The sequence below is a fragment of the Eubalaena glacialis genome, chromosome 2, assembly GCF_028564815.1.
Source record: "Eubalaena glacialis isolate mEubGla1 chromosome 2, mEubGla1.1.hap2.+ XY, whole genome shotgun sequence".
Classification (NCBI taxonomy): Eukaryota; Metazoa; Chordata; class Mammalia; order Artiodactyla; family Balaenidae; genus Eubalaena; species Eubalaena glacialis.
In genome coordinates this window covers 127749616-127773657 of record NC_083717.1, presented here as the reverse complement: position 1 = coordinate 127773657, position 24042 = coordinate 127749616, and the positions used below count along the sequence as shown (strand labels likewise).

Below are 24042 nucleotides of genomic sequence, written 5' to 3'. Positions count from 1 at the left end.
TTTTGCAACTTTCTTTTATTGATTAGTAGTTTATTTCCATTGTGGTCCAAGAGCACATACAAATGGAATAATATAAAATTACAAAAGGCAGAAAAAGAGAGGCTGATAAACAAAGAACAAGTGCAGCAAATAGAAAACAGTTACAAACATGGTAGATATTAATCCTACTATATTAATAATCACTTTAAATGTGAATTTAAAGCCAATTTAAAAAGCTGTCAGAGTGGAGAGCATGTTTGTATGATTTCTAATTCTTTATATTTGCTGAAAGTATGTTTTCTGGTCCATAATGTGGCCTGTCTTGGTGAATGTTCCATGTGACCTTGAGAAGAGTGTGTATTTCTATTTCTCTAAGAAATGTCACTGGGGGGAATTCCCTGGTGGTACAGTGGTTAGGACTCCATGCTTCCACTGCCAGGGGCACAACGTGGCCAAAAAAAAAAGAAAGAAAGAAAGGGAAGAAAAAATGTCACTGGGGTTTTGATAGGGATTGCACTGAATCTGTAGATCAGTTGGGTAGTATTGATATTTTAATAATAGTAAGTCTTCCAGTCCATGAACATGGAATGTGTTTACACTTATTTCTGTCTTTAATTTCTTTTCTTTCTTTTTTTTTTAATATTTATTTATTTATTTTATTTATTTGGCTGTGCCAGGTCTTAGTTGCCGCATACGGACTCTTCCTTGCCGTGTGCAGGATCTTTAGTTACAGCATCTGAGATGTTCAGTTGCAGCATGTGGGATCTTTAGTTGGGGCATGTGGGATCTTTAGTTGCGGCATGCAGGATCTAGTTCCCTGACCAGGGATCGAACCCAGGCCCCCTGCATTGGGAGCCCGGAGTTTTAACGACTGGACCACGAGGGAAGTCCCTCTGTCTTTAATTTCATTCAGCAATATTTTTTGGTTTTCATTGTACCAGTCTTTCACCTCCTTATTTAAATATTATGTTAACTAAGTATTTTGTTCTTTTTGATGCTTTTGTAAATGGAATTGTTTTCATAATTTCCTTTCATGATTGTTCACTGATAGTGTATGGAAATGCTATTGATTTTTGTGTGTTGACTGTGTCCTGGTATTTTGCTGAATTTGTAGTTGTAACAGACTTTTGTGGAATTGTTTGGGTTTACTGCATATAACATATCATCTGTGAAGAGATAATTTTACTTCTTCCTTTCTAACTTAGATTGCTTTCATTTTTCTTGCCTCATTGCTCTGCCTATGACTTCTAGTACTATGCTGAACATGAGTGTTAGAAGCAGGCGTCCTTGTTCTGATTTTTGAGAGAAGGCTTTCAGTCTTTCACCATTGAGTACGACGTTTGTTGTTTTTTCTCATAAATGGCTTTTATTATGTCATGAGAGTTTCCTTTTATTCTTAGTTTGTTGAGGTTTTTTAATCAAGAAAAGGGTGTTCAGTTTTGTCAAATTCTTTTTCTGCATCAGTTGAAATGGTCATGTGTTTTTTATTCTGTTAATGTAGCATATTATATTAATTGGTTTTCTTATGTTGAGCCATCCTTGCATTGCAGGAATAAATCTCACTTGGTCATGATTTGTAATCTTTGTAATATGCTACTGAATTTGATTTACTAGTATTTTGTTGAGAGTTTTTGCATCAGTGTTTATAAGAGATACTGGTTTTCTTGGAGTATCTTTATCTAGCTTTGGCTCTTGGCACAGTGCTGGACTCATTGAGTTAAGGAATGTCCCTCTTAAATTTTTGGAAATGTTTTAGAAAGATTGGTGTTAATTCTTTAAATGTTTGGTAGAATTCACTAATAAAGCAATCAGTCTAAAGGTTTTCTTTGTTGGGAGATTCTTGATTACTAATTCAATCTCTTTACTAGTTATAGACCTTTTCAGATTTTCTGTTTTTTTCATTATTCAGTCTTGGTGGATTTTGTGTTTCTAGGTTATCCAATTTGTTGGTGTACAATTGTTTGTAGTACTCTTATAATCCTTTTTATTTCTGTAGAATTGGTTGCAACGTCCCCACTTTCATTTCTGAGTTTAGTTATTTGTGTCTTTTTTTTTTTTTTTTCTTAGTCAATCCAGGTAATGGTTTGTCAATTTTGTTGATATTTTTGAAGAACCAAGTTTTGATTTTGTTGATTTTTTTTCTATTGTTTTTCTCTTCTCTATTTTATTTCTATGCTTTAATCTTTATTATTTCTTTCCTTCTGCTAGCTTTGGGTTTAGTTTGTTCTTCTTTTTCTGAAATTCGTTAAGTTGTAAAGTTAGGTTGTTGATTTGAGTTCTTTCTTGCTTTTTAATGTAAGCCTTTATAGCTATAAATTATTCATTTAGCACTGCTTTTGCTGTGTCCCATAAGTTTTGGTAAGCTGCGTTTTCATTTTCATTCCTCTCTAAGTAGTTTTTAATTTTCCTTATGATTTTTTTGTTTTATTAGTTGTTTAAGAGGATGTTGTTTAATATCCACAAATTTGTGGCTTTTTCAAGTTTTTTTGTTACTGATTTCTAACTTCATCCATTGTGATCACAGGAGATTATTTTAAATGATATTTATGTTTTAAAATTGATTAGAGTTGATTTGTGTCCTAACATGTGGTCTGTCTTTGAGAATATCTCTTGTGTATTTGAGAAGAATGTGTATTCTGTTGTTGTTGGGTAGAGTGTTCCATATATGTCTGTTAGATCTAGCTGGTTTATTGAGTTGTTCAAGTTCTCTGTTTCCTTATTTTCGGTCTGGTTCTTCTATGTGTTATTGAGAGTGGGATATCGAAGTCTCCAGCTATTATTATTGAACTATTTCTCCCTTTAATTCTGTCAATTTTTGTGTCATATATTTTGATGGTCTCATTAGGTATGTAAATATTTATAATTGTTTTTTGTTTTTTGCTGTATTAAACCTTTTATTAGTATATAATGTTCTTTGTCTCTTATGACCTTTTTTTCATATAAAGTCTATTTTGTCTAATATTAATATAGAAGGTTTGCAAACCTTAATAGTATATACTAAGCTTTGCAGGTCACATTGGGTCTGTGTTGCCTATTCTAATTTTGTTTATTGTTTTTTTTAAAACCATTTTTCACTCTGTGGCTGTCCAAAAACAGGTAGGTTGCCAATCCCCACTTTATCTTGAACAGAAGCTTTTTAATTATAGTGGATTTATCCATCCTTTTCTTTATTGTTAGTGTCTTTGTAAATATGGTTTTTGCAGTTACTTTTTAAAGTGTTTATTTGCAAAGATGATACTGTTAATGGTGCATTATGACGTGTAAAAGCAATCTAAAAGTCCACTGTCCATGAGCCTTTACTAAATGCCAAATCTGTTATTTAATTGGTCCTTATTATCACTATCAGACATAATCTTTACCTTTTTAGTCTGTACAGGTCATAAGATCAGTTCCAGTAGTCATGACTTTTCTGTTGTTATCTGCTTTTTACTCCCCTCTCCAGTATTTTATGTTAGACTGTGTCCTTTTAAGGTTTCATTTTAATGAATTCTTACCATTTCCTTGTCTTGTGTCTTTGTGAGTTATCTCCCTTCAGCTCCTGTTCAGAAGTTGCTTTGGGGTTCTTGCTATTTTACAGGATTTGTGCTTCTTTGTTTAATTTACTGGATTCTCTAGGTATGGATGACTTTTAATACCAAAACGCCAAAGAAAGAAGTGAAAATGAATTCTCACAACGGTATAAGATTCTAATAGGAAGGATTGTAGTCTTTTTTTTTTTTTTAAATTCCTTAGAGGACAGTATGACTTGCACTTAGTTTGCAGTGCCTTTCTCAACCAGAAAATCACCAATTACTACTACTACTACTACTACTTTTTTAAAAATTAATTATTTATTTATTTGGCTGTGCTGGGTCTTAGTTGCGGCATGTGGGATCTTCGTTGTTGCGTACAAGATCTCGCTGTGGCATGGAAGATCTTTTTAGTTGCGGCACGCAGGTCTTTTTAGTTGCGGCATGTGGGATCTATTTTTTTTTTTAGTTGTGGCATGCATGCGGGATCTAGTTCCCTGACCAGGGATGGAACCCGGGCCCCCTGCATTGGGAGCGCAGAGTCTTAACCACTAGACCACCTGGGAAGTCCACTACTTCTTAAGAAGCAAAATAAAATGAGCTTCTTTCATTTTTTTCTGTTGCTAATTGTAAAATACTTATGAGATCTGGACGTTAGAGTCACATAAGGGTTCTACAGTATGTGATTCATGTTTGTTTTTTTTTAAAGCCAATACAGGAGAGAACCCTCAATCAGAATTTCTTGAAGCTGTGTAATGAAACTGATATATTCTACCTTTGCTCCATAGCTTAAGAGAGTCAGAAGTGCTACTTTTCTCTTTAGGATCTAGACTATTATTAGGTTCTGAATCTTTACCATTGCTCCTAGATCTTTATTTTTGTTTTGAAATTTGTATGTAGACTAAGTGTTATATAGCTGTGTATAATTTCTCAGGTCTTACGGAGTTGTGAATGATTTCATTTAATTTTTCCGAACTTAATGTGTTAAATTATTCAGATGAATTCATTTGTTCTGATTCCATGTTCACTGAAATTTTTTTAAAATTTTAAAAATTAACCATAATTTAGCTTACAAAGTAGCTTACTTTCTCTTAATGGGCAAATACACCTATTGGTCATCTCGGCAAGAGCATGAAAGTTAATTTTATTGTAAATATGTTCATAACAGCAAATATCGCCATGTAGATGCCAGCCTCCTTAAACATTACTCTTTAGTGTGGGGTGTATAAAGGAGGCTGACATGCTGGGAAGGGCCAGAAAAAGATGGAGAATTGTCTCTCTGAGAAAATAAGGCAATTAAAAGGAAAAAAAATTCTCTCACTGTAGAAAATGACAACAGAAAGTAATGAGGTCATTGAACATAAAGTGGCTTAACTTAAACTGTTTGCAATACTCTGGATAATTGTTTTAAGAGATAAAACAATTTGGAGTGTGGTGGGTAGAACGGAAAAGATTATAAGTTTTTAAGTATTTCATGAAAAATGCTTTTGAGGTGGTATTACTGTTTTTTAAACAAGCAATATCTAATTTGAGGAAAAATATTTATCTACTTGTGAATATAATATTTTTTAGTTCTTTGTGACTTGTTTGTTAGGAATTAGGTGCAATTTTTACATATAAAATTTCCTTTCAAAAGTATGTAAAACTTAATATTAGAGACCAAAAGGATTATAAGCAAATAGCTAATTTATAGTTATCTTTATTTTAAAGTGATTGTATTATCTAACAAAGAAAGTTTGATCAACTGCTTCTATGAATTTTAAATCTTGCTGTCATGAATAAAAGTGCAGAATTTTACATTTACTGTTTTCCTTTTTTCAATTTCCTATGTATAGTTAAGAAAAAAATGAAAATAAATGAACTTTTTGTATTTTTAGGCCCGGATAGCATTTTTGCAAGGAGAAAGAAAAGGTCAAGAAAACTTGAAGAAGGATTTAGTAAGAAGAATAAAGATGTTAGAATATGCATTAAAACAAGAAAGGTATGTGTCCCTCATTTTCTTATATGAATAAAATAAAGTAGAACAATATTATTCTCTTTATGTATTATTATACAGTGTATTTAAAGCCTTTTGAAAGATACAAAGGTTTGCCCAAAATACAGGATGATATTTTGATTTGATTCTTATATGGGGAAAGAAAAAAAAGAGATTAAAATCTTTAAATTGAAATAATATCTTTTATTATAGAGTCCAAGTTTTTTCTTTTTTACAGATTAGGAAAAATTTATCTTTGCTTCGGTGTATATTTTAGTTGGGTAATTTATCTTATTTTTTTTCTTTTACGTCCAGTATATTTTTTTTTCTCCCAACTTCTTTTGCAAGTAAAGTTTAAAGAAACAGACATTCATATTATGCTTTATTTGTCATTGGAGAAATATATACCAGTAGTTAGTTACTTACCTATGTAGAAAAGGAAACAAAAATTGTTTTTCTTTCAACAATTTATTATTAAATTTTCAGGGCAAAATATCACAAATTAAAATACGGCACAGAACTGAACCAAGGTGATTTGAAAATGCCAACCTTTGAATCAGGTAAACTTGATTCTTCTGTTAATCTCCCCGCCCCACACCCACACACACCCCATGCAAGAAAAACTGGTTTAAGCTCATTTTTATGTAACAAACATGTTCTCTTTATACCCCCATTTTGCTTTGATAGCATCAGTTAGTTAGATGGTTGCCTATTGTAATACTGTCTAGAATTTGGGGGAAAATAATAAATGAATAAAAGTAAGTATCAGTAGTTTCATCTACATAATCCCGAGGTTGTCTTATTTTTCTTGTTTTGAAATCTATGTAAAACTGGGTGTATTTTTGGTCGTAATTAGAAGCGGAAGGTAATGAGTAACTCTTTGTACCACCTGTAGGCAATTCTTATCCAAGTCTATATAAGCTTAATTTTGTATTATTAAAAAGTTATTTTTTTCTAGAGAAGCTGTGATTAACTCAGTTTAGTCCTAAAGAAATTGCAAATTTGAATTTGGAAACTACAGAGGCAGCCAGATAAGGATAAGAGAAGGAAAACATTATCTCCAGTTGGCCTTGCTCTTTACTAAAATAGTGAGTGTGAGAGTAGTATCTGATGAACAATTATGCAGGAAGAGAGGGCTGGATATAGGAAAGGGCTATAACAGTTTAGTGTTAATATTAGGGTTCCATATGATTACAATTTGAGTAGTCTAAAAGTTTAATAAGGAAAGAATATTTTGATTTATATTATATAATATTTGGGAATATTACTGCAATTTTCTATTTCTGAGGTATATGTAGAACCCACTTATATACACAGTTTGATGGTGCAGGCAAATTGAATTCTATACTGTTCTTGGCTGCTGGTTACTAAGATAAGGAAAAAAATGTGTCTTTATTTGGATATACAGTTTTTCTTCTCCTTGTATAGTTGTTTCCATTCCTAATAAAGTCAAAGCATACATGGTAGGGAAAATAAAACAAATAGGGATTTTTTTTTTAAGTTAAATGTTACAGTAAATTTTTAGAATTTAGCTAATTGGTTTTGGTTTAATATCAAGTACTTAAAACTTGGCAGAAACACCCTATATGTACAACCTGCAGTTGATTTATTCTTAGGTCTTCTCCACTTACCAATTTTAGCACCACAACCATATCTTCCTAGTTGTCATATATCAAATTAAGAGACCAAGATAGGAGTGGTATAGGTTTCCTTTGATCTAGCTTTTAAGTGGTTACGAAGACTCAGATGCCAGGGGACAATATTATGGTCTCCTCCTTGGAAAAGCTACAATAAATGATAAAAAGGTGGAAGGCCTGTATATTTTGGGTCATGTTTACTGCAGCAGTCCCATTATAGTTAGAGGGAGTACAGTGGTTTCACCGTAGAGAAAACCTGATGGCTTCATAGCTTTTCTTTAACTCATTTTTTTCTAATATGGCTAGAATATTCAGAAAATAATCAATCACTTTTTTTTTTTTTTTGGCCGCTCCACATGGCTTGCAGGATCTTAGTTCCCAGACCAGGTATTGAACCCGGGCTACGTCAGTGGAAGTGCTGAGTCCTAACCACTGGACCACCAGGGAATTCCCCACTTTCTATAACTTGAGGGCTGTCCCCCTAACTTGGTCTGTATAAATGTGAGGAACAGCCCCACTGTTCCTGGAACTAGAGTCGGAATTGGCTAACTGGTCTTGGTACAAGTTGGTATAAAGGAAAATCATTAGCACGTAATTCTCCTGCCCACAGCTGAAATGAGATAAAAACAAGTCTGTTTTTATCTGTATAAACTTAACTATTAAAACTTCCTTAAATTGAAGAATAAAATAACAACCAAGTATTTTATTTATAGGAAACAATAATAATAAAGTAGATTATTTTTACTGATGTAGAAAAACTACTCAGGATGTTTAGTGGAAAACAAACAAAGGAATGGGCAAAAATACACCATGCAAACAATGGGATAAAATTATTTACATCAAAGTATAGACAGAAATAAACACTAAATGAATCAGTGTTGTCTTTTATATACTTAAAATAAATCAAAATTTAAAAAAGAGAAAACATACGAAATACTGTTAGGAAAGAAGTACAAGGTATGTGTGTTTTTATACCCTTGTCCTAGTAATACCAGTATATATATCCTAAACTTAACTCTATAAAAGGGGGTGTATCCAAATCTGTAAACAGCTCCTATTTCCCTACATTTAGGGGAAAAAATCTACAACAGTAGACATATGGGTAAAAAACTTGAAAAGCCACCAATAAAAGAGGATATCCAAATGGCCAATAAACATATGAAACGATGCTCAAATGTATTAGTTTATACAACTTATTTGAGGAAATACAACTTAAAACCACAGCACAGTACAATTAGACACCTACCACAATGTGAAAATGCAAAAGAGAAAAAATCATGTATTGCTGAGGATGTGGATCAACCAAGATTTGCACACCTTCTGGTGTTGGAATTCTAAATTGATAAAACTGCTCTGAAAGTGATTTGTCAGTACAAGTTTCCCCCACTATCCCACAGTAGAGCATTCCTGTTCATAAGCCAAAATGACATAAAACAAAGATGCAATTTACCTTTGGACACATCTTGCTAATGATGCACAAGATAAATCAAGATAAAGCACAGATGATAATAGACACAGTTCAAAGCTATGGGCTTGTTACGGAGCTTGGTGGTGCCTCTCTCGCTGCTTGGGGGTGCGTGCTGCCACTGTAACGGTTCACTGCAAAACAAATGCTGAAGGCTATTTTTTCTTTTCGCCTTTTTTCATAAAGAGTGAAAATTCTCTCTGAATTTTTTCAGTTAGGCTAGCGAAAACAGGTACTAAATGTAGGTCTTTCATAAAAGCGAGGTGGCCTAAAGAGAGCTTTCGAAAAGCGGGGGATAACTGTATTGCTAAAGGGAACATAGCATGCCCCGCGGCCCAGTAATTCCACTCCTTAAAGTGTTCATCACAAGGCTTGTATAAGAATGTTCATAGTGTCATTACTTTTAATAGCAAAAAACTGGAAACAATTCACATGTTCTTCACCAATAGAATAGATAAATATATTGTGATATTTTAGTGTAAGGAAATGCTGTTTAGCAAGAAAAGTGAATATAACTAGACTAAGCTATAACTAAAATTGAATAAACTATAACTAAATTTTATGTGGATCACATACAATTGAAAATTGATAGAAATGATTTCATACATATCAAATTCAAAAATTAACCTAGTGTTTAGACATCAGGGTAGTGTTAATATCCTTTTAGGAGTATCTAGTTAGACTTGGGAAAGGGCACGATGAAAGTTTTTGGGGGTGCTGATGACATTTTATTTCTTCATCTAGGTACTGGTTACATGGGTGTGTTAAAAAATTCATTGAGCTGTATGCTTAGGATGTACTTCAAGAATATCCTTAGCAACATTATTTATAATAGTGAAGAATGGAAACAAATTTCAACATTAGGGAACTGGTTAAATAGGTATATACTTTCTGTAGATTATATAATTATTTTATATGATGTTAATCTATATTTATTGTCATAGAATGTTCAAGATACATTAAGTATTGAAAGCAGCTTATAGTACAGTACACACACTTTGGCCTTTTTTTTTTTTTTTTTATTAATTTAAGGAGGGGAGAAGCTGATGTATGTTATTTTCAGATGGAAAATATGGAATGATAAAATCTCAAGTACTAACACTGTTGGTGATAGGATTTTGGGCAATTTGTATTTCTTCTTTTCTTTAAATATTTTTTTGGCGGGTTAATTATGTGTTATATGTGATTTAAAAATAAGCAAAATGGTATAAATAGAAAAAGTTATAAATAAAAAATGGGGGCTATTAGAATGAGATAATTATTTCTGGAAATTATAGATGTTTCTACGTGCAGGGGAAGAATGAGAAGATATTAATAACGGATTGTTAAGGTTAGAGAAGTAATGCCTGCAGAGAATATTTGAATTGCTACCAATAACTGTTTGTTCATGTGACTCTGAGGAGTCTAGGAGCCTAATGACTGTAAGCCATGGTAAGAGTTCTCAACATTCAATGTGAGGGCTTATCTTCTATGGCCCTATATTCTTTGCTTTATCATAATTTTTATAATGGGAAATTATAGGAAAATATTTCTGTATCATTAGTGCCAATGAATAGTTTTAAATATCACTGTGGCTATACTTGTTGAGAGCTTAACTCATCTGAAGTTATACTGTTTATTAAACTCTTTTTTAATGCGTATACTTTGTTACCGGAGAGTAAAATATGACTTTTTACATATAGTAAAAACTGTTTTCTGGTCTAACTTTTAGTTCTAAAAATGAAATTGACTGTATAGAGTCTTGTATGTAGACTGAGAGTCTACTGACACAGACTCTAAGTTATTCACTAGTTTTATAAATATATATCTAATTTCTAAACAATGTTGATTTTGAAAAGTTTATATAAATAGTAAATATCACTTTTTAATTTCAAAAGCATTCAACTCAGCAGAATTCTGGTAGTTTAAAAAATTGATTTTAATAAAATTTCATTTCAAAGCCTGGGCTTTTGATTTTTAAATCACTTGTAATAATAGTTAATGTACACTTGGGTTTTCCCAATTTTAAAACAAGGAGGGTGGTGCCTAAGTGTTTGGGCTGTCAGGATAAACACACTTAAAATGAGTGACCCACAGTAAACACTCAATAAAAGTTAATTTTCTTCTATCCTTTATAAAATATTTTGGTATATTCTTGTGGGACTTTATCCCTAAGAGAACTTTGGCAGTATTATCAGGAGTTGAAATAATGTGTATGAAACTTGTCTTGTTTTTGTTGTTGTTGTTGTTGTTACTGTTAATTTTTAGAAGAAACCAAAGACACGGAGGCTCCCACAGCACCTCAGAATAGCCAGTTAACGTGGAAGCAGGGCAGACAGCTGTTAAGACAGTGAGTAATGGTTCATTTTCACCTTTCTTTAAGGTTCTAGGTATGAAAGTGCTTCTATTCAGTTACTTTGCAAGTGAAAATTATTTAATGATAATGGGACAATGTGTATAGTTTTCATATTGCTTTTTTTTTGTTTTGTTAGATGCTTGGATCTTTTTAAAGTTTTGTTTCCTCTGAATGTTTCTCTAAACATTTCTCAGAATGATGTTGTTTTCTTATTTGTGGAGTAGGATGTCATAAAGACTGGATGTCTTGAAGGCCAGAACAAAAACAATAGGGAGTTCATACTTACAGACATTCTTATTTCCATCACTGGAAAATTTACATATTTGGTTTTAAGTGAGATTGTGACTGGTTTAGAGAAGGAATTTAACTGGTTATCAGAAACTTCTCAGAAGTGGCTTGCTAAATCCTGCTTCTACTTTAATTTTTGAGGAAGCTTTTTTTTTGAGGAACCTTTTTGATGTTTGAATTCTTTGCCATGTTAGAAGTACTTATGTGGCAAATATTATTGTCTTATCTATTTGTTCTTTTCCCTTGTATTTTGAAAACTTTGGTACTCGCGTACTACTGAAATCGTAGGTAATTCAACTTTCTCAACTCTAGACATCTTTACCATCACTTCAGTAACCCAGTGAAGTGTGGTCAGACCCTTGATCTTGTTATAACCTAGAACTGCCCTACCTCTGGAATATTCCGTGATCTGACAGTCTCATATTCCACTTCTCTTACTCCAGTTCCCGTGTTATTTGTCCTCTGACCTTACTTTGATCTTTAGATCCTTGACTATTTCATTTTCCTTACCTCCTTTACCTATTGTTGGTTTAATTTTTTTTTTTTTTGGCAATGGGGTTTTTTTGTTGTTTCCCTAGCTCCCACTTAGACCCCATGATCCTTTACCCTTTTGCTGGTACCCTTAACTTTCCTGCTGCCCACTCCTTACCTCCTTCACCAGTCATTTTACTATACTTACCTGCAGTATCCCAGCCCTAATCAGTCTTACTGTCTATTGCTTTTGTTTCTAATTAATTCTTAGAGAAAAATCACAGAATTGTGTGAATGCCATTACACATTCATGGTTTCCTGTCCAAACATTGCATAGAGCCTTTCTCCATATCCCTGGTCATCTCCTGCTCCCATTGCCCTCAGTGGATATTCTGAACTTTTACCACATCTCAGCCCATTCTCCCTTACTCTCATTAGAGCACCTCAAGCTCTACTTCACTGAAAGCATGAAAGCTATCAGGCGAGAACTGTCTTCAGTTTTTGCTTTCCTTTCTGAAAATGTATTTAAACCTCGTATTCATCATCTCAGTTTCTAATGTTCCATTTAAAGAAGTATTTATCAATCTGGACAGTTAGTGACTAAAACTCAAACAAATTTCAAAAACAGATTATTGTCTGGAAGGATGCTGGGATAGCTAGCAGAGTTGAGGAGAGTGCTGATTAACTGAGTGTTGGAAACTTAAGAGCTAGTGTATCACTGAAGATTTCTCAGGAACTGGAAACATCCAGGATATGTTCTTATTCTCTGGTGTTCTGCTCCTCTGTATCAGTTTTATTCTTTTCTACTGAAAACCACTTTTCTCCAGGTGGCAGGGGATCCCTTATTTTAGTCAGAATGATCTCTGAGGATTGGATTTGTCTTGACTTGATCAATTAACTGCCCACGAGTCAGTTATTTTTACCTGGGTTGTTTAAGATCTTGACAGTTCTTTTAGACCACATGGCTAGAGTGTGGTGGGAGTTTTTTCCTCAAAAGAGGATCGCGTTTTTTAGAAGAGTATGATGGCTATAGAGAAATCAGTTGCACAGTATTTCTTTCATAAATGCCTAATCCCATTGCCTGGCTTTATATTGTGTCTCTTCTCATCTTTCTGTAACAGTAGTTTATCTCCATAGTCTTCCTTATTCATTTCTCAACTGTCTAGTTTGTTTTCCATTTTGATATTCCCCTGAAGCTTCTATCACAAACATATTTATGAGACCCTTTTTGTTCATATTGATCTTTTGGAAATATTTGACATTAACTCTTCATTTCTTTTTGAAACTCGGTTTTTCTTACTTTCATGAAACTACTCTCTGCTTTTTTTACCCTCATTTCTCAATTTTCCTTTGAGTTTCTTATTCTTCCAGCCCTTTAGATATTTGTGTCCCCAGGTTTTGTTTTTACTTACGCTTTTTCTCTGGATAACTTCATTTAAATCCATGGCTTCAAATATCTCCAAACACTAATGACTCCCAAATCTGTACACCCAGTCCAGTCCCTTGTGAGCTTTTGACCTTCTTACCACTGTGCCTAATAAATGTTATCACTTTCATAGATACTACTTGATTATTTGATAGGTACCCTCTAAACCATATTCTGACCCTTTATTCTTCATTTTATTCAGTAGAACCACCATGCAACCATCCCAGCTAGAAACCTGAAAAATTCCCAAAATTCTTATATCTTCTTTTATTCTACTGCCATGTTTACTTGTGCACCAAGTTGCTAAGATATTTTATTTTTCTCACATTTCTCCTCTTCTCTAGTTTTAATTCTTGCTGTGTTAGTGTCCTAACCAGTCTCCCTGTCTTTAGCTTTCACTTAAAAATCCTTTGTTATTTTGTCAGCAACATATAAAAAGAAACAAAAAAGGCTTCTTTTTAACATCTTAGCCTGTCAGATACTTTAGGAAGAAATTTTTAAATTTGTCACACAAAGCCGTTCATGACCCATTATCTATACTTACGTCATGATTCAGTCCCTTTCTTCTTTTTCAGTCTTCATCCTAGATCCTCGGTTAGGTACCCTGGTTTAGATAACAAGGAAAGTTTGAAAACCACAGGACTATAGGACTGCTATAAGACCTTAGATCCTAGAAGGAGAACGAATCTATCCATCAACCTCTGGCTAAGAGCCGGGGTTTTAAACGTAGCATGTCATTGTTCTGAGGTTTAGTTCTGTTCATCCTTTACCACTTTCTGGAATTTTTTTTTTTTAAGTAATATATATCATCAACTCCTAAAAGTTTTTTAACGCTCTAGGTCTTTTTAGGCTTCAGGATAATTGGCCCTTAATTAGTGTTAGCCATCTATATGCTTTTTTAATTAAACTATGGTTTGTAATGGGCCTTTGTTGTTTTTTTTTTTAAGAACTGGAACTAGTCTAGAGAGAAGAAAGTTATTGAGGCAAAGGAAGAGTAAATTTTATAGGATTATGGATTTTTGTAAAATTCTTTGACGTGATTTTGATTTAACAAGTTTGTGTGTATTAACAATATGTGGGATTTAATATTTTTAATTTTCTCTTACAGATATCTTCAGGAAGTAGGTTACACAGATACAATATTAGATGTACGGTCTCAGCGGGTAAGATCATTACTTGGGCTATCTAATTCAGAACGAAATGGATCAGTAGAGACAAAGAACTTAGAACAGATCCTGAATGGAGGTGAATCTCCTAAGCAAAAAGGACAAGAAATCAAAAGGTATGACCTATACTTATAGGTTAACATTGTTTATATAACAGGTATTGTGAATTTCTTTAGCTTCCTGTTATTGCTGTTAACAGTTATTGAAGCATGTAGAGTTCAGATTTAAAGATTCCCCCCCGCCCCCCAAATGGTACCATGGACAAAGAAACTTTTTATTTAGGTGCTTTTTAAATTTATTTATCTTGGGGCTTCACTGGTGGCACGGTGGTTAAGAATCCACCTCCCAGTGCAGGGGACCCGGGTTCGAGCCTTGCTCTGGGAAGATCCCACATGCCGCAGAGCAACTAAGCCCGTATGCCACAACTACTGAGCCCCTGTGCCACAACTACTGAAGCCCGCATGCCTAGAGCCTATGCTCCGCAACAAGAGAAGGCACCGCAATGAGAAGCCCGCGCACCGTAACGAAGAGTAGCCCCCGCTCGCCACAACTAGAGAAAGCCTGTGCACAGCAACGAAAACCCAACGCAGCCAAAAATAAAATAAATAAATTTATTAAAAATATATATTAAATTTATTTATCTTGGGACTTCCCTGGTGGTCCATTGGTTAAGACTCCACGCTCCCAATGCAGGGGGCCCAGGTTCTATCCCTGGTCAAGGAACTAGATCCCACATGCCACAACGAAGATCTCGCACGCGGCAACAAAGATCCCGCGTGCCGCCAACTAAGACCCGGTGCAGCCAAATAAATAAATAAATTTTTCTTTTAAGATTCATTTATCTTAAGTTTTGATGCCAAGAGAATGACTGTAGTTCTGAAATAGGTGCAAAATTAAAATTTGAGGGTGATTTCATATAGTGCAGAGTTATTTTAATGTCTTGATTTTTAAATTTTTGTTAGAATATTTTCAATAAATTATAATATTATATAATTAGAATAGTAATGGTTGTTTAGACACTAGTGTTAAAGAAACAAGGCTTTGCATTGTGCTTGGGCTCAGAAAGCTACCAGATATACTTTAAAATTTTAATGTCTTTATTGATAGAGTTCACATACCATAAAGTGCACCCGCTTGAAGTATATAAGTTTAATAGTTTTTAAGATAGTCACAGAGTTGTTCAGCCGTCACCACAGTCTAAGTTTTGAAAATTTTCATTACTCCATAAAGAAACCTCGTACTCATTAGCTGCCACTCCCCATTCTTTCCCATACTCCTCCCACTCACCAACCCTAGGCAACCATTAATATACTTTCTGTATCTATAGATTTGCCTATTCTAGATATTTTATGTAAATGGTTATTTTGTGAGTAGCTTCTTTTACTTAGTGTAATATTTTTAAGATTCATCCATGTTATAGCATATGTCAGTAATTCATTTCTTCTTATTGCCAAATAATATTCTTTTCTATGGCTATACCACATTTTGTTTATCCATTCCTTGTCCAATTGATGGGCATGTTGATTGGTTCCACATTTTGGAATAATGAATAATGCTACATTGAACATTGGTCTGCAGGTGTGGACATATGTTTTCAAGTTTCTTGGGTTTATACCTAGGAGTGGAATTGCTATGTCATACAGTAACTGTGTTTACCTTTTTGAGGAATTTCCAAACTCATTTCCAAAGTGGCTGGACTATTTTACATTACCACCAGAAATGTATAAAAATTCTGATTTCTCTACATCCTCATTAACACTTGTTTTCTGTCTACCAGATACACTTTTGATTATAGTACAGATTTGATAAATGCAAGCTGTCAAGCAGGTGGAACTTTTTTTTCATTTTTTACCATTAGATATTACCTTGAATTGCATAGGTTGGAAGGACAAAGAAAAGAAAAAGAGAGTGGAAAAAACCAAAACGAGTTCATTAGTTTGGTTAGAGCTTAAGAAGTTAATAATATGTATAGTTTATAAACTAGCATTGTTTCATACCTTAGATATATTTTATGACATCATGCAGTTATTTAAAACATGTTGATGACTTTCAAGTTAACATAAGCCTTTAGTTTAGGGGTTTTATTTCTGAGAAATAAGGTCTCTTCAATAAAAACAATTTGACATCTAACAGAGCGCTTGTTTTCTTTACTCTGGATTTCAGGAATCATAGAGCTTTCATAGCTTTAGAGAAAAAGCAAGGATATTACTATGTTATTTTAAACTAAACTTGTCAGCTAACCAGGCTAAGTAGTTCTTAGGATTTATAAATACTTTAGAGGAACACAGTTTACTATATCACACCTGAATCTGAATTAAAAATCCACAACAGACTGTATCTTCTCCTTGTAAAGCTTCTTCCCTTTGCAAGATTAAGAGTTTAATAGTTTTTTTTCTATTGTGGTAAAAAACACGTAACATGAGATCTATCTTAATAAATTTTAAGTGTACGGTGCAGTGTTGTTAACTGTAAGCACAATATTGTAGAGTACTTCTCTAGAACATTTTCATCTTTCATGACTGAAACGCCTTACCCATTGAATAGCAACTCCCTATTTCCTCCTCCCCCCAGCCCCTGGCAAACACCATTTGACTTTCTGTTTCTACGAGTGACTACTTTAAATACTTTATATATATTTATATAATATATAAATACTTTATATAAGTGGAATTAATACAGTATTTGTCCTTGTGTGACTGGCTTATTTCACTTAGCATAATGTCCCAAGGTTCATCAGTGTCACAGCATATGACAAAATTTCCTTCTTTTTTATGGCTGAATAATTATTGAATGTATTTACCACATTTTCTTTATCCATTTATCCATCCACAGACATTTAGGTAATAATTGTTTTTAATCAAGGTGATATCCTTCTTAATGAGTATAGCTGTATATTGCGAGTCTGTACTAATGTAGGCGTGTATGGTTCAGCTATGATCAGGGCCTTTGAAAATTCCTAAGAAATATGAAAATGACCTAACATGTTGATAGAGGTGTCAACAAAAAGATGTTTATCGTATTCTTACAACAATAAAAAATTTGAAGCAGTCTCCATGTTCAACAGTAGAAGAATGGTAAATTGTAGATCATATTATTAGAGACAGTATGCTTAATGGTTTAGAATGGGAACTCTGAAGACAGACTGACTGGGTTTGAATCTTGAGTTTGCTGCTTACTAGCTGTGACTTTGGGCAGGGTACTTTACCTTCCTGTGCCTCGGTTCCTCATTTATAAAATGGTAATGATAGGGTTGATGTGAAGAAGAAATGAATTAATGTAAGGCATTTGGAACAATGCTTGGTACATAATAAGTGTTAGCTATGATGAAATATTGCTTATCCAGTTGAAATGTGACCCAATCAAGAGTAATATTTACTAGATTCTGCTGAGTAAATGTCACTGTTGTCTTTCTTGGTTTATTCTTTGGTTTATTGTAGGGGGATGTTGTGGGTGTATAGTGTATCATATCACACAACCTCCACCTTATAAGGATTCATTGGGGGAGAGAGTTCTCATAGGTCTTGTAACTGAAAAGCTGTGCTGCTTCTTAGTGATTGGTCTGATTTACCTTTGAACCTCCAGTAGTTGCTCTCTTTCTTTTTACTCTGACTGTTTGGAATCTTGCCATATTTGTGGGTTTCCCTTATCTCTAGAAAACACACTGACTCTTTTTTACCCTTTTACTTACGAACCTTACTCTTGGCTTCATTCTATTTTCCCTTCATCTGGATATATAATTTTTAAAATTCTGTTGATTGCTTTTTATTGAACGAGAAAAGATAGTAAATAAATAGTTGGCAAAGAAAAAAGTTATTATAAAATTCCATAGATGTAGATGTCCACTTAAGCATGTGGATTAAAGGCAGATTTACTTGTGTGCCTTCTGGAACCTCTGTTAAAATATCAGTTAAAGACATTTTAAGACACATTAACACATAAGGACAAAAAATTGAATATATAGAAAGAATGAGAGGATATACTGTCCATCAGATAGGGAGAACTTAATAATTTTGGAAGCTGGAAAGAAGGAAAGGAACAAGCCAATTCAAGTCCCAAAATGCCAGTAAAGTTCCAAAAGCTAAGGAGTTAGAGGTATCAGGTACATCTGGAGTCAGGTTTAGAGGGGGCTATTAATAGAGAATTAGTTTCAAGTTTATGTAAGAGGCAGTTAGAATCTCAAACCCCCTCTTTTATCCTGTGTAGCTGCTTGAACACCCCTCCCCTATCCCAAAGAATGGTGGTATATTTTCTGGTGAATTCCAGTGATTTCTCATTTCTTAAGAAAACAAGCAACTGTAGGGTGGGCTACTATACTGAAAACAGGATTATCTGAAAATCTCTAGCTGAGCGGTGAGATTCCCTGTTTCCTTCTACTTGGCTTCTGGTATGTTGGCAGCTGGTCTTAAATCCCTTTCAGGCAGGAATATGATCACATTAATAGAGAAGACCTTATGATCCGACAGTTGGGATCTGCCAGTGAAATGGGTAGGACTCTGCCCTGTTGTTATACAGAAGTGAAGCTAGCTAGCTACTTTGACAAGCCTCACCCATGTACACAATATATCCAATTAGTTTTTCTGTGCCTCACTGTTAAATATTAACAGTTAAGGAAAGACTTTAACTTTAATATGAAAATTGGAGACCAAAGGAACCAAACATAAAAAAGGAACTCAGAGAAAAGAGGGAGCAGAAGACTTTCAAAACTATAATTACTCTTCTGAGAGGACTGAGAGAAGATAATACATCTATAAAACAGTAAGATGTTATTGTATAAGGTTCAGTAAGAGATCAGAAAAGAGGTAATAGAAATTTAAAAGTGTGATTTAAATAATTTTCATGTAAGACTTGGGAGATAAAAGACTCTCCCAGAAAAGAGAAAAGGGGAAAAAAAGTAAGACTGAAAAGAGAGGAAAATCTAAAGATCAGTCCAAGAGGGACAACATCTGAATAGGAGTTTCAGAAAGAACAGGTAAACTGGTGTTGAAAAAATTTTTTAAAGAGTAATTTTTAAAAAATTCTGGAATATATTTATAGAATGTGTTTCCAAGGATGTTTGTTTCCACATTGAAAGGATTTCTCCCAGTTACACTATAAAGTTAATTTTTTAAAAATCCATACAAAGGCCATCATCATGAATGCTAAAAAGAAAACATCTCAAGAGAAACAGCATGGTAGCTTGCAAGTAGGGCGAAGTCTCAGACCCTTCACAGTCCATGGTTGCTTTAATTTCCATTTTCCTAAAGACTAATGATGTTGAGCATCTGTGTATGCCATCCACATATCTTTTGATACAGGATCTGTTTGAATAATTTCCCCATTTTTTCATTGTTTTATTTGTTATTGTTGAGATTTAAGTGTTCTTTATATAGTCCTTCATTAAATGTGTGACTTGCAAATATTTTGTCCCAATCTGTAGACTTTTTAAAAAATTCTCTATAGTGTCTTTCAAAGAGCAAAAGTTTTTAATTTTGGGAAGTCTGATTCATCAGTTCTTTCTTTTATTGATTGTGCTGTTTGACTTTTAAAACCTTGTACGTGTATTGTTGTGATCAAATACAATTTTTAAAACCTGAAACGTGAGTTCTCACTTTAGAGACAGGAACTTCTATCCAAGGAACAATAATACTTTATTTATCAAAGTTCAAAACAAAACTCATGTCTTAAATTTTCTATTTTTTATTTTTCTGTCATTGATGTGCCAATTTTGTCAAATATTTTCTTTGCCTTTCATTTAATCCCCAGATATCGAGACGTATTACTAATGTTGAATGGAAAAGTATGTGTTTTGTTATTGTGGTAGTTTTTTGTTTGTTCTTACTAATTTGCACTTGAAAAACACATCTCTTTCTACATTCAGTGTTGATACAGGTCCTTGAACAATGTGCTGGATTAGGCAGAGTATAATAGACCTATTAAAACCCTATGTCTGGGATGAAGTGAGAGAGTGGCATGGACATATATACACTACCAAATGTAAAATAGATAGTGGGAAGCAGCTGCATAGCAAAGGGAGATCAGCTCGGTGCTTTGTGACCACCTAGAGGGGTGGGATAGGGAGGGTGGGTGGGAGGGAGACACAAAAGGGAGGAGACATGGGAGTATGTGTATATGTATAGCTGATTCACTTTGTTATAAAGCAGAAACTAACACACCATTGTAAAGCAATTATACTCCAATAAAGATGTTTTTTAAAAAAATAGTCTGAATTGTATTATATCCTTAATTTGGACTAAGAACCAATCAGGGAGGGAAAAAACCCTAACTTTTAGACTATTATTCTTTTTGTTACCATGTACTGTTCGTATTGGTAAGGATATTTGAGATCATCTAGTTTAACCCCCCCCTGTTTACAGGTAAAGAAGTCGAGGCCAAAAGGTTTAAGTGACTTGGCCAAATTCAGGCAGCTAAGTCAGTGGAAGAGTTGAGACTTTCATTGTGAGAGTCTGTGTTCAGCTGAAGCTTTCACCATTCTGTTGCAGCCTCTGTTTTTAGACATTTAAACAACTATTTGAAAACCTTTTTTGTACATAGAGGAGGAATTCAGATTATAGTTTTAAAATGACTTCATAAGTAGATAAAAATAGATTATCACTGTTACCTTTTAATATGAGTGGTTCTGAAACACTTCAAAGTTTTTTTTTTTAAAGTAGTTTTTTTTTTCCCCCTTAAGTATTTATTTATTTATTTATTTGGCTGTGCCGGGTCTTAGTTGTGGCATGTGGAATCTTTCACTTGTGGCACGCAAGCTGTTAGTTGTGGCATGTGGGATCTAATAGTTCCCTGGCCAGGGATCGAACCCGGGCCCCCTGCATTGGGACCACCGAGTCTTAACCGCTGGACCACCAGGTAAGTCCTGGAAGTATTTCTTTAGTATATTAATAATCCTGTTTTCTAGGTAAGGAAATCTGTAAAATGGATTGGAATGTTCTATATCTGATTTACCATAACTTTAAATCTGAGCAGCCCGATAAATTAAAGTTCAGTTTTAGTCCTTAAACATTTGCACCAAGCTGTAAGAGGTTGTAGAGCTATAAGAAATGCTGAGTTTAAGTTGCTTGCTCATGATGGCTTTATTTTGAGAAATAATAGCACATTTGAGTGCCTAATACTATAGGGTTTTTATTTTGATGCAGTAATTACTTAAAGTATTTTCATTGTAGAAACTTAACTACTTTTATTGATATATTAACTGTAGAACGTAAATGATCTTTCAAACATTTTTGTGTAGAATATTTAGATAATACATTATAAGTAAGTTTTCATTTGAATCTCTCTACTACCTTCAAGTAATATTTTAAAATAGGAGACAGAAAGAAATATTAGAATTATTGGAATATTTTGGTTCATCATTTTTCCTCTCTTACAGGCCTTCTGGTGATGTTCTTGAGACATTCAATTTCTTAGAAAATGCTGATGACAGCGATGAAGAAGAGGAAAATGACATGATTGAAGGCATCCCAGAAGGAAAAGATAAACATCGGATAAATAAACACAAAGTAAGAATTCAATTTTCTATTCTTATTAGCTAAAATATATGTAGTCATGTATTTGGAATAGAAAATTTCAAGATGTCTTTTGTTACATTGGGAGTGATTGATCATTTTTTATTATGTCACTTGAAAGTTTTATATAGTCAGTTCTTATTGAATTACCTACACATAGTAGAAATTATTTGCTGTATTATAAATGGCAAGAAAGGGTCTGTTTTTATAGGGCTAGTCCAGTGATTTGAAACTTTTTTAAAAAGTTACATCCTTTCCACTCCTGTCACAATTAAGAATCACTGCTGAAGTCTCTCTCTTCCTGTACAGTAAACAAGTGATAAATTGTAACTGAAGTGGGGTGGTACCCCCACCCTGGGTGAGGGAGTAAACTAAGAATTGTAAATGTATGTGTCAACACTCTCATTGTTTGTTAAGGATTAATAAAAATTTGCTTTTGCTCATAACCTAAGAAACAGGTTTATGTATTTTAGTGTTGATGCGGGTTAGCTATAAGAGCAAAAGTAGATTAAATGATCCATGTGTGAATTGTCATAGTAGTGTACAGTATTTCAAGTATGTTTTTTAAAAAAAAAAGTGGATGGGTTCTGTTGTGGTTCTTTGGGATTTTACAGTAATATGGGGAAAATGCCAGTGTTTCTCAGAAGCTTCCAGTCTATAAAAGCAATTTTCAACCTTTCTGCCAAATTTCATGTGTGTAACACACTCATATGTGGAGCATAGGTGAATAGAGATTTTGATCCTTCCCTATTTTTTTGTTCTGGGAAGCACTACTATAAATACCACAGCTGTTGACTTGCATTAATGTCCTTATTAACTATGACATATCCTTATACGTTACGGACTACCTGTGCAGTTCTCAGTGAATGAGGTCAATTCAACACAACATATTAGAATGTAAGTTAGTGCATGGGTCTTTTGGTACCTGTGAATCTATTGTAATTAGAGAAGTTCTTTGTAAGAATCATCATACTTGAAGATTAAGATTTTAACCATTCTTATTACCACATTGCTTGCATCACATTTTATAACAGTGTTCACACAGCACTGTTGACAACCATTTATCTAGGGTATAATTTGGGATTGGTGAACTATGTGGAAAATCTAAAATTTTGTATCTAAGTAATCTAAAAATGGGAGTGCAAATGTAAAGATAATTGTGTGAAAACATAAAGGACTCCTTTACAATTTAGCATAAAGGTAATTCTTGGCTTATGTTCCATTTACAGATAGGTAATGAAGGTTTAGCTGCTGACCTAACCGATGATCCTGATACTGAGGAAGCACTGAAAGAATTTGATTTTTTAGTGACTGCTGAAGACGGTGAAGGAGCTGGAGAAGCACGGAGTTCAGGGGATGGCACAGAATGGGGTAAGGTGATAAAGAAATGGGGGTGGAAAATCATCTAGCCCTTAAAGTTGTATTTTATTAAATATAATATGTGGAATGTGTATATCTGAATGTATGGTGGTAGTTAAACTGAGAGCAAGAAGAGTGGTATTGAATAATTTCAGAGTATTTTGCACCAATTTATTTAGATTTGGTGACTAAACTTTAATATATGGCTTTTGGTGGATTTTGGTTTTTGAAATTTGTCTTGATTTAAAGTTGAAATATTTAGTCAATTTAGAGATCCAATTCCTTTCTTCTTAGCAGATTTTTTTTAAAAGCATGTATACAGTTTTAAACATTCCTATGATTTAATTTGGTAATGAATCTGGGTTTCAAGAAGATAACTCTTTTCAGTATGCCTGTATGGTATTATCTGATTTATTGCTAGGAAGTAATAAAGCTACTAATCTTGAAGTATAGCTCTATATTGAGCAAGATTTATTGAAAGTATTAAACTTCATTACATGTAATATTCAGTGTACAAATGCATTAGAGCCTAGCCTTTGGAAGTGATACCTACTGCTAATAATCCAGCCATAACTAAAAGGGATAAAACAGTTCTATTTATACAGGGTTTAAAAACCCCATTAGAAAGTAAAATAGAAGTGTACAAAGTATTTTAAGATAATAGCTGAGGTCCAGTATGTTATTCCTGTTAAAAATGTTCATTCAATCATCATTTAACATCAACATGTTACCTGGTAGGGAGAACTCAAATTGTGTTTACAGAGCTTTATTGGAGAAGGTTACTAAGTACCTTAATGCATATTTCACATGAATACCAAAGTTGCTTAGTTACTAGCAAGGGGAATTATCACTAGATTTTTAAAAACTACTTTGGTAATAAGGAAACACACTTGGATTTTTTTTAAAATGCCTCATTTATGTATTGGAGCT

At 33.7% G+C, this 24042-nt stretch overlaps 1 protein-coding gene across 4 annotated transcripts in view; it reads left to right on the top strand.

The window, feature by feature from the left end:
- The window catches only part of STRN3 (striatin 3), a 112833-nt gene that overhangs the window by 53878 nt on the left and 34913 nt on the right, over nucleotides 1–24042 (top strand). For 3 of the 4 annotated variants that reach the window (XM_061180753.1, XM_061180750.1, XM_061180752.1), the window contains exons 2-7: nucleotides 5366–5469; nucleotides 5950–6023; nucleotides 10813–10894; nucleotides 14194–14367; nucleotides 21618–21747; nucleotides 22983–23124. In XM_061180753.1, the coding sequence (XP_061036736.1) occupies nucleotides 5366–5469; nucleotides 5950–6023; nucleotides 10813–10894; nucleotides 14194–14367; nucleotides 21618–21747; nucleotides 22983–23124 (706 nt within the window). The remainder of the gene's footprint in view (nucleotides 1–5365; nucleotides 5470–5949; nucleotides 6024–10812; nucleotides 10895–14193; nucleotides 14368–21617; nucleotides 21748–22982; nucleotides 23125–24042) is intronic. The other variant, XM_061180751.1, reaches the window with a different exon arrangement.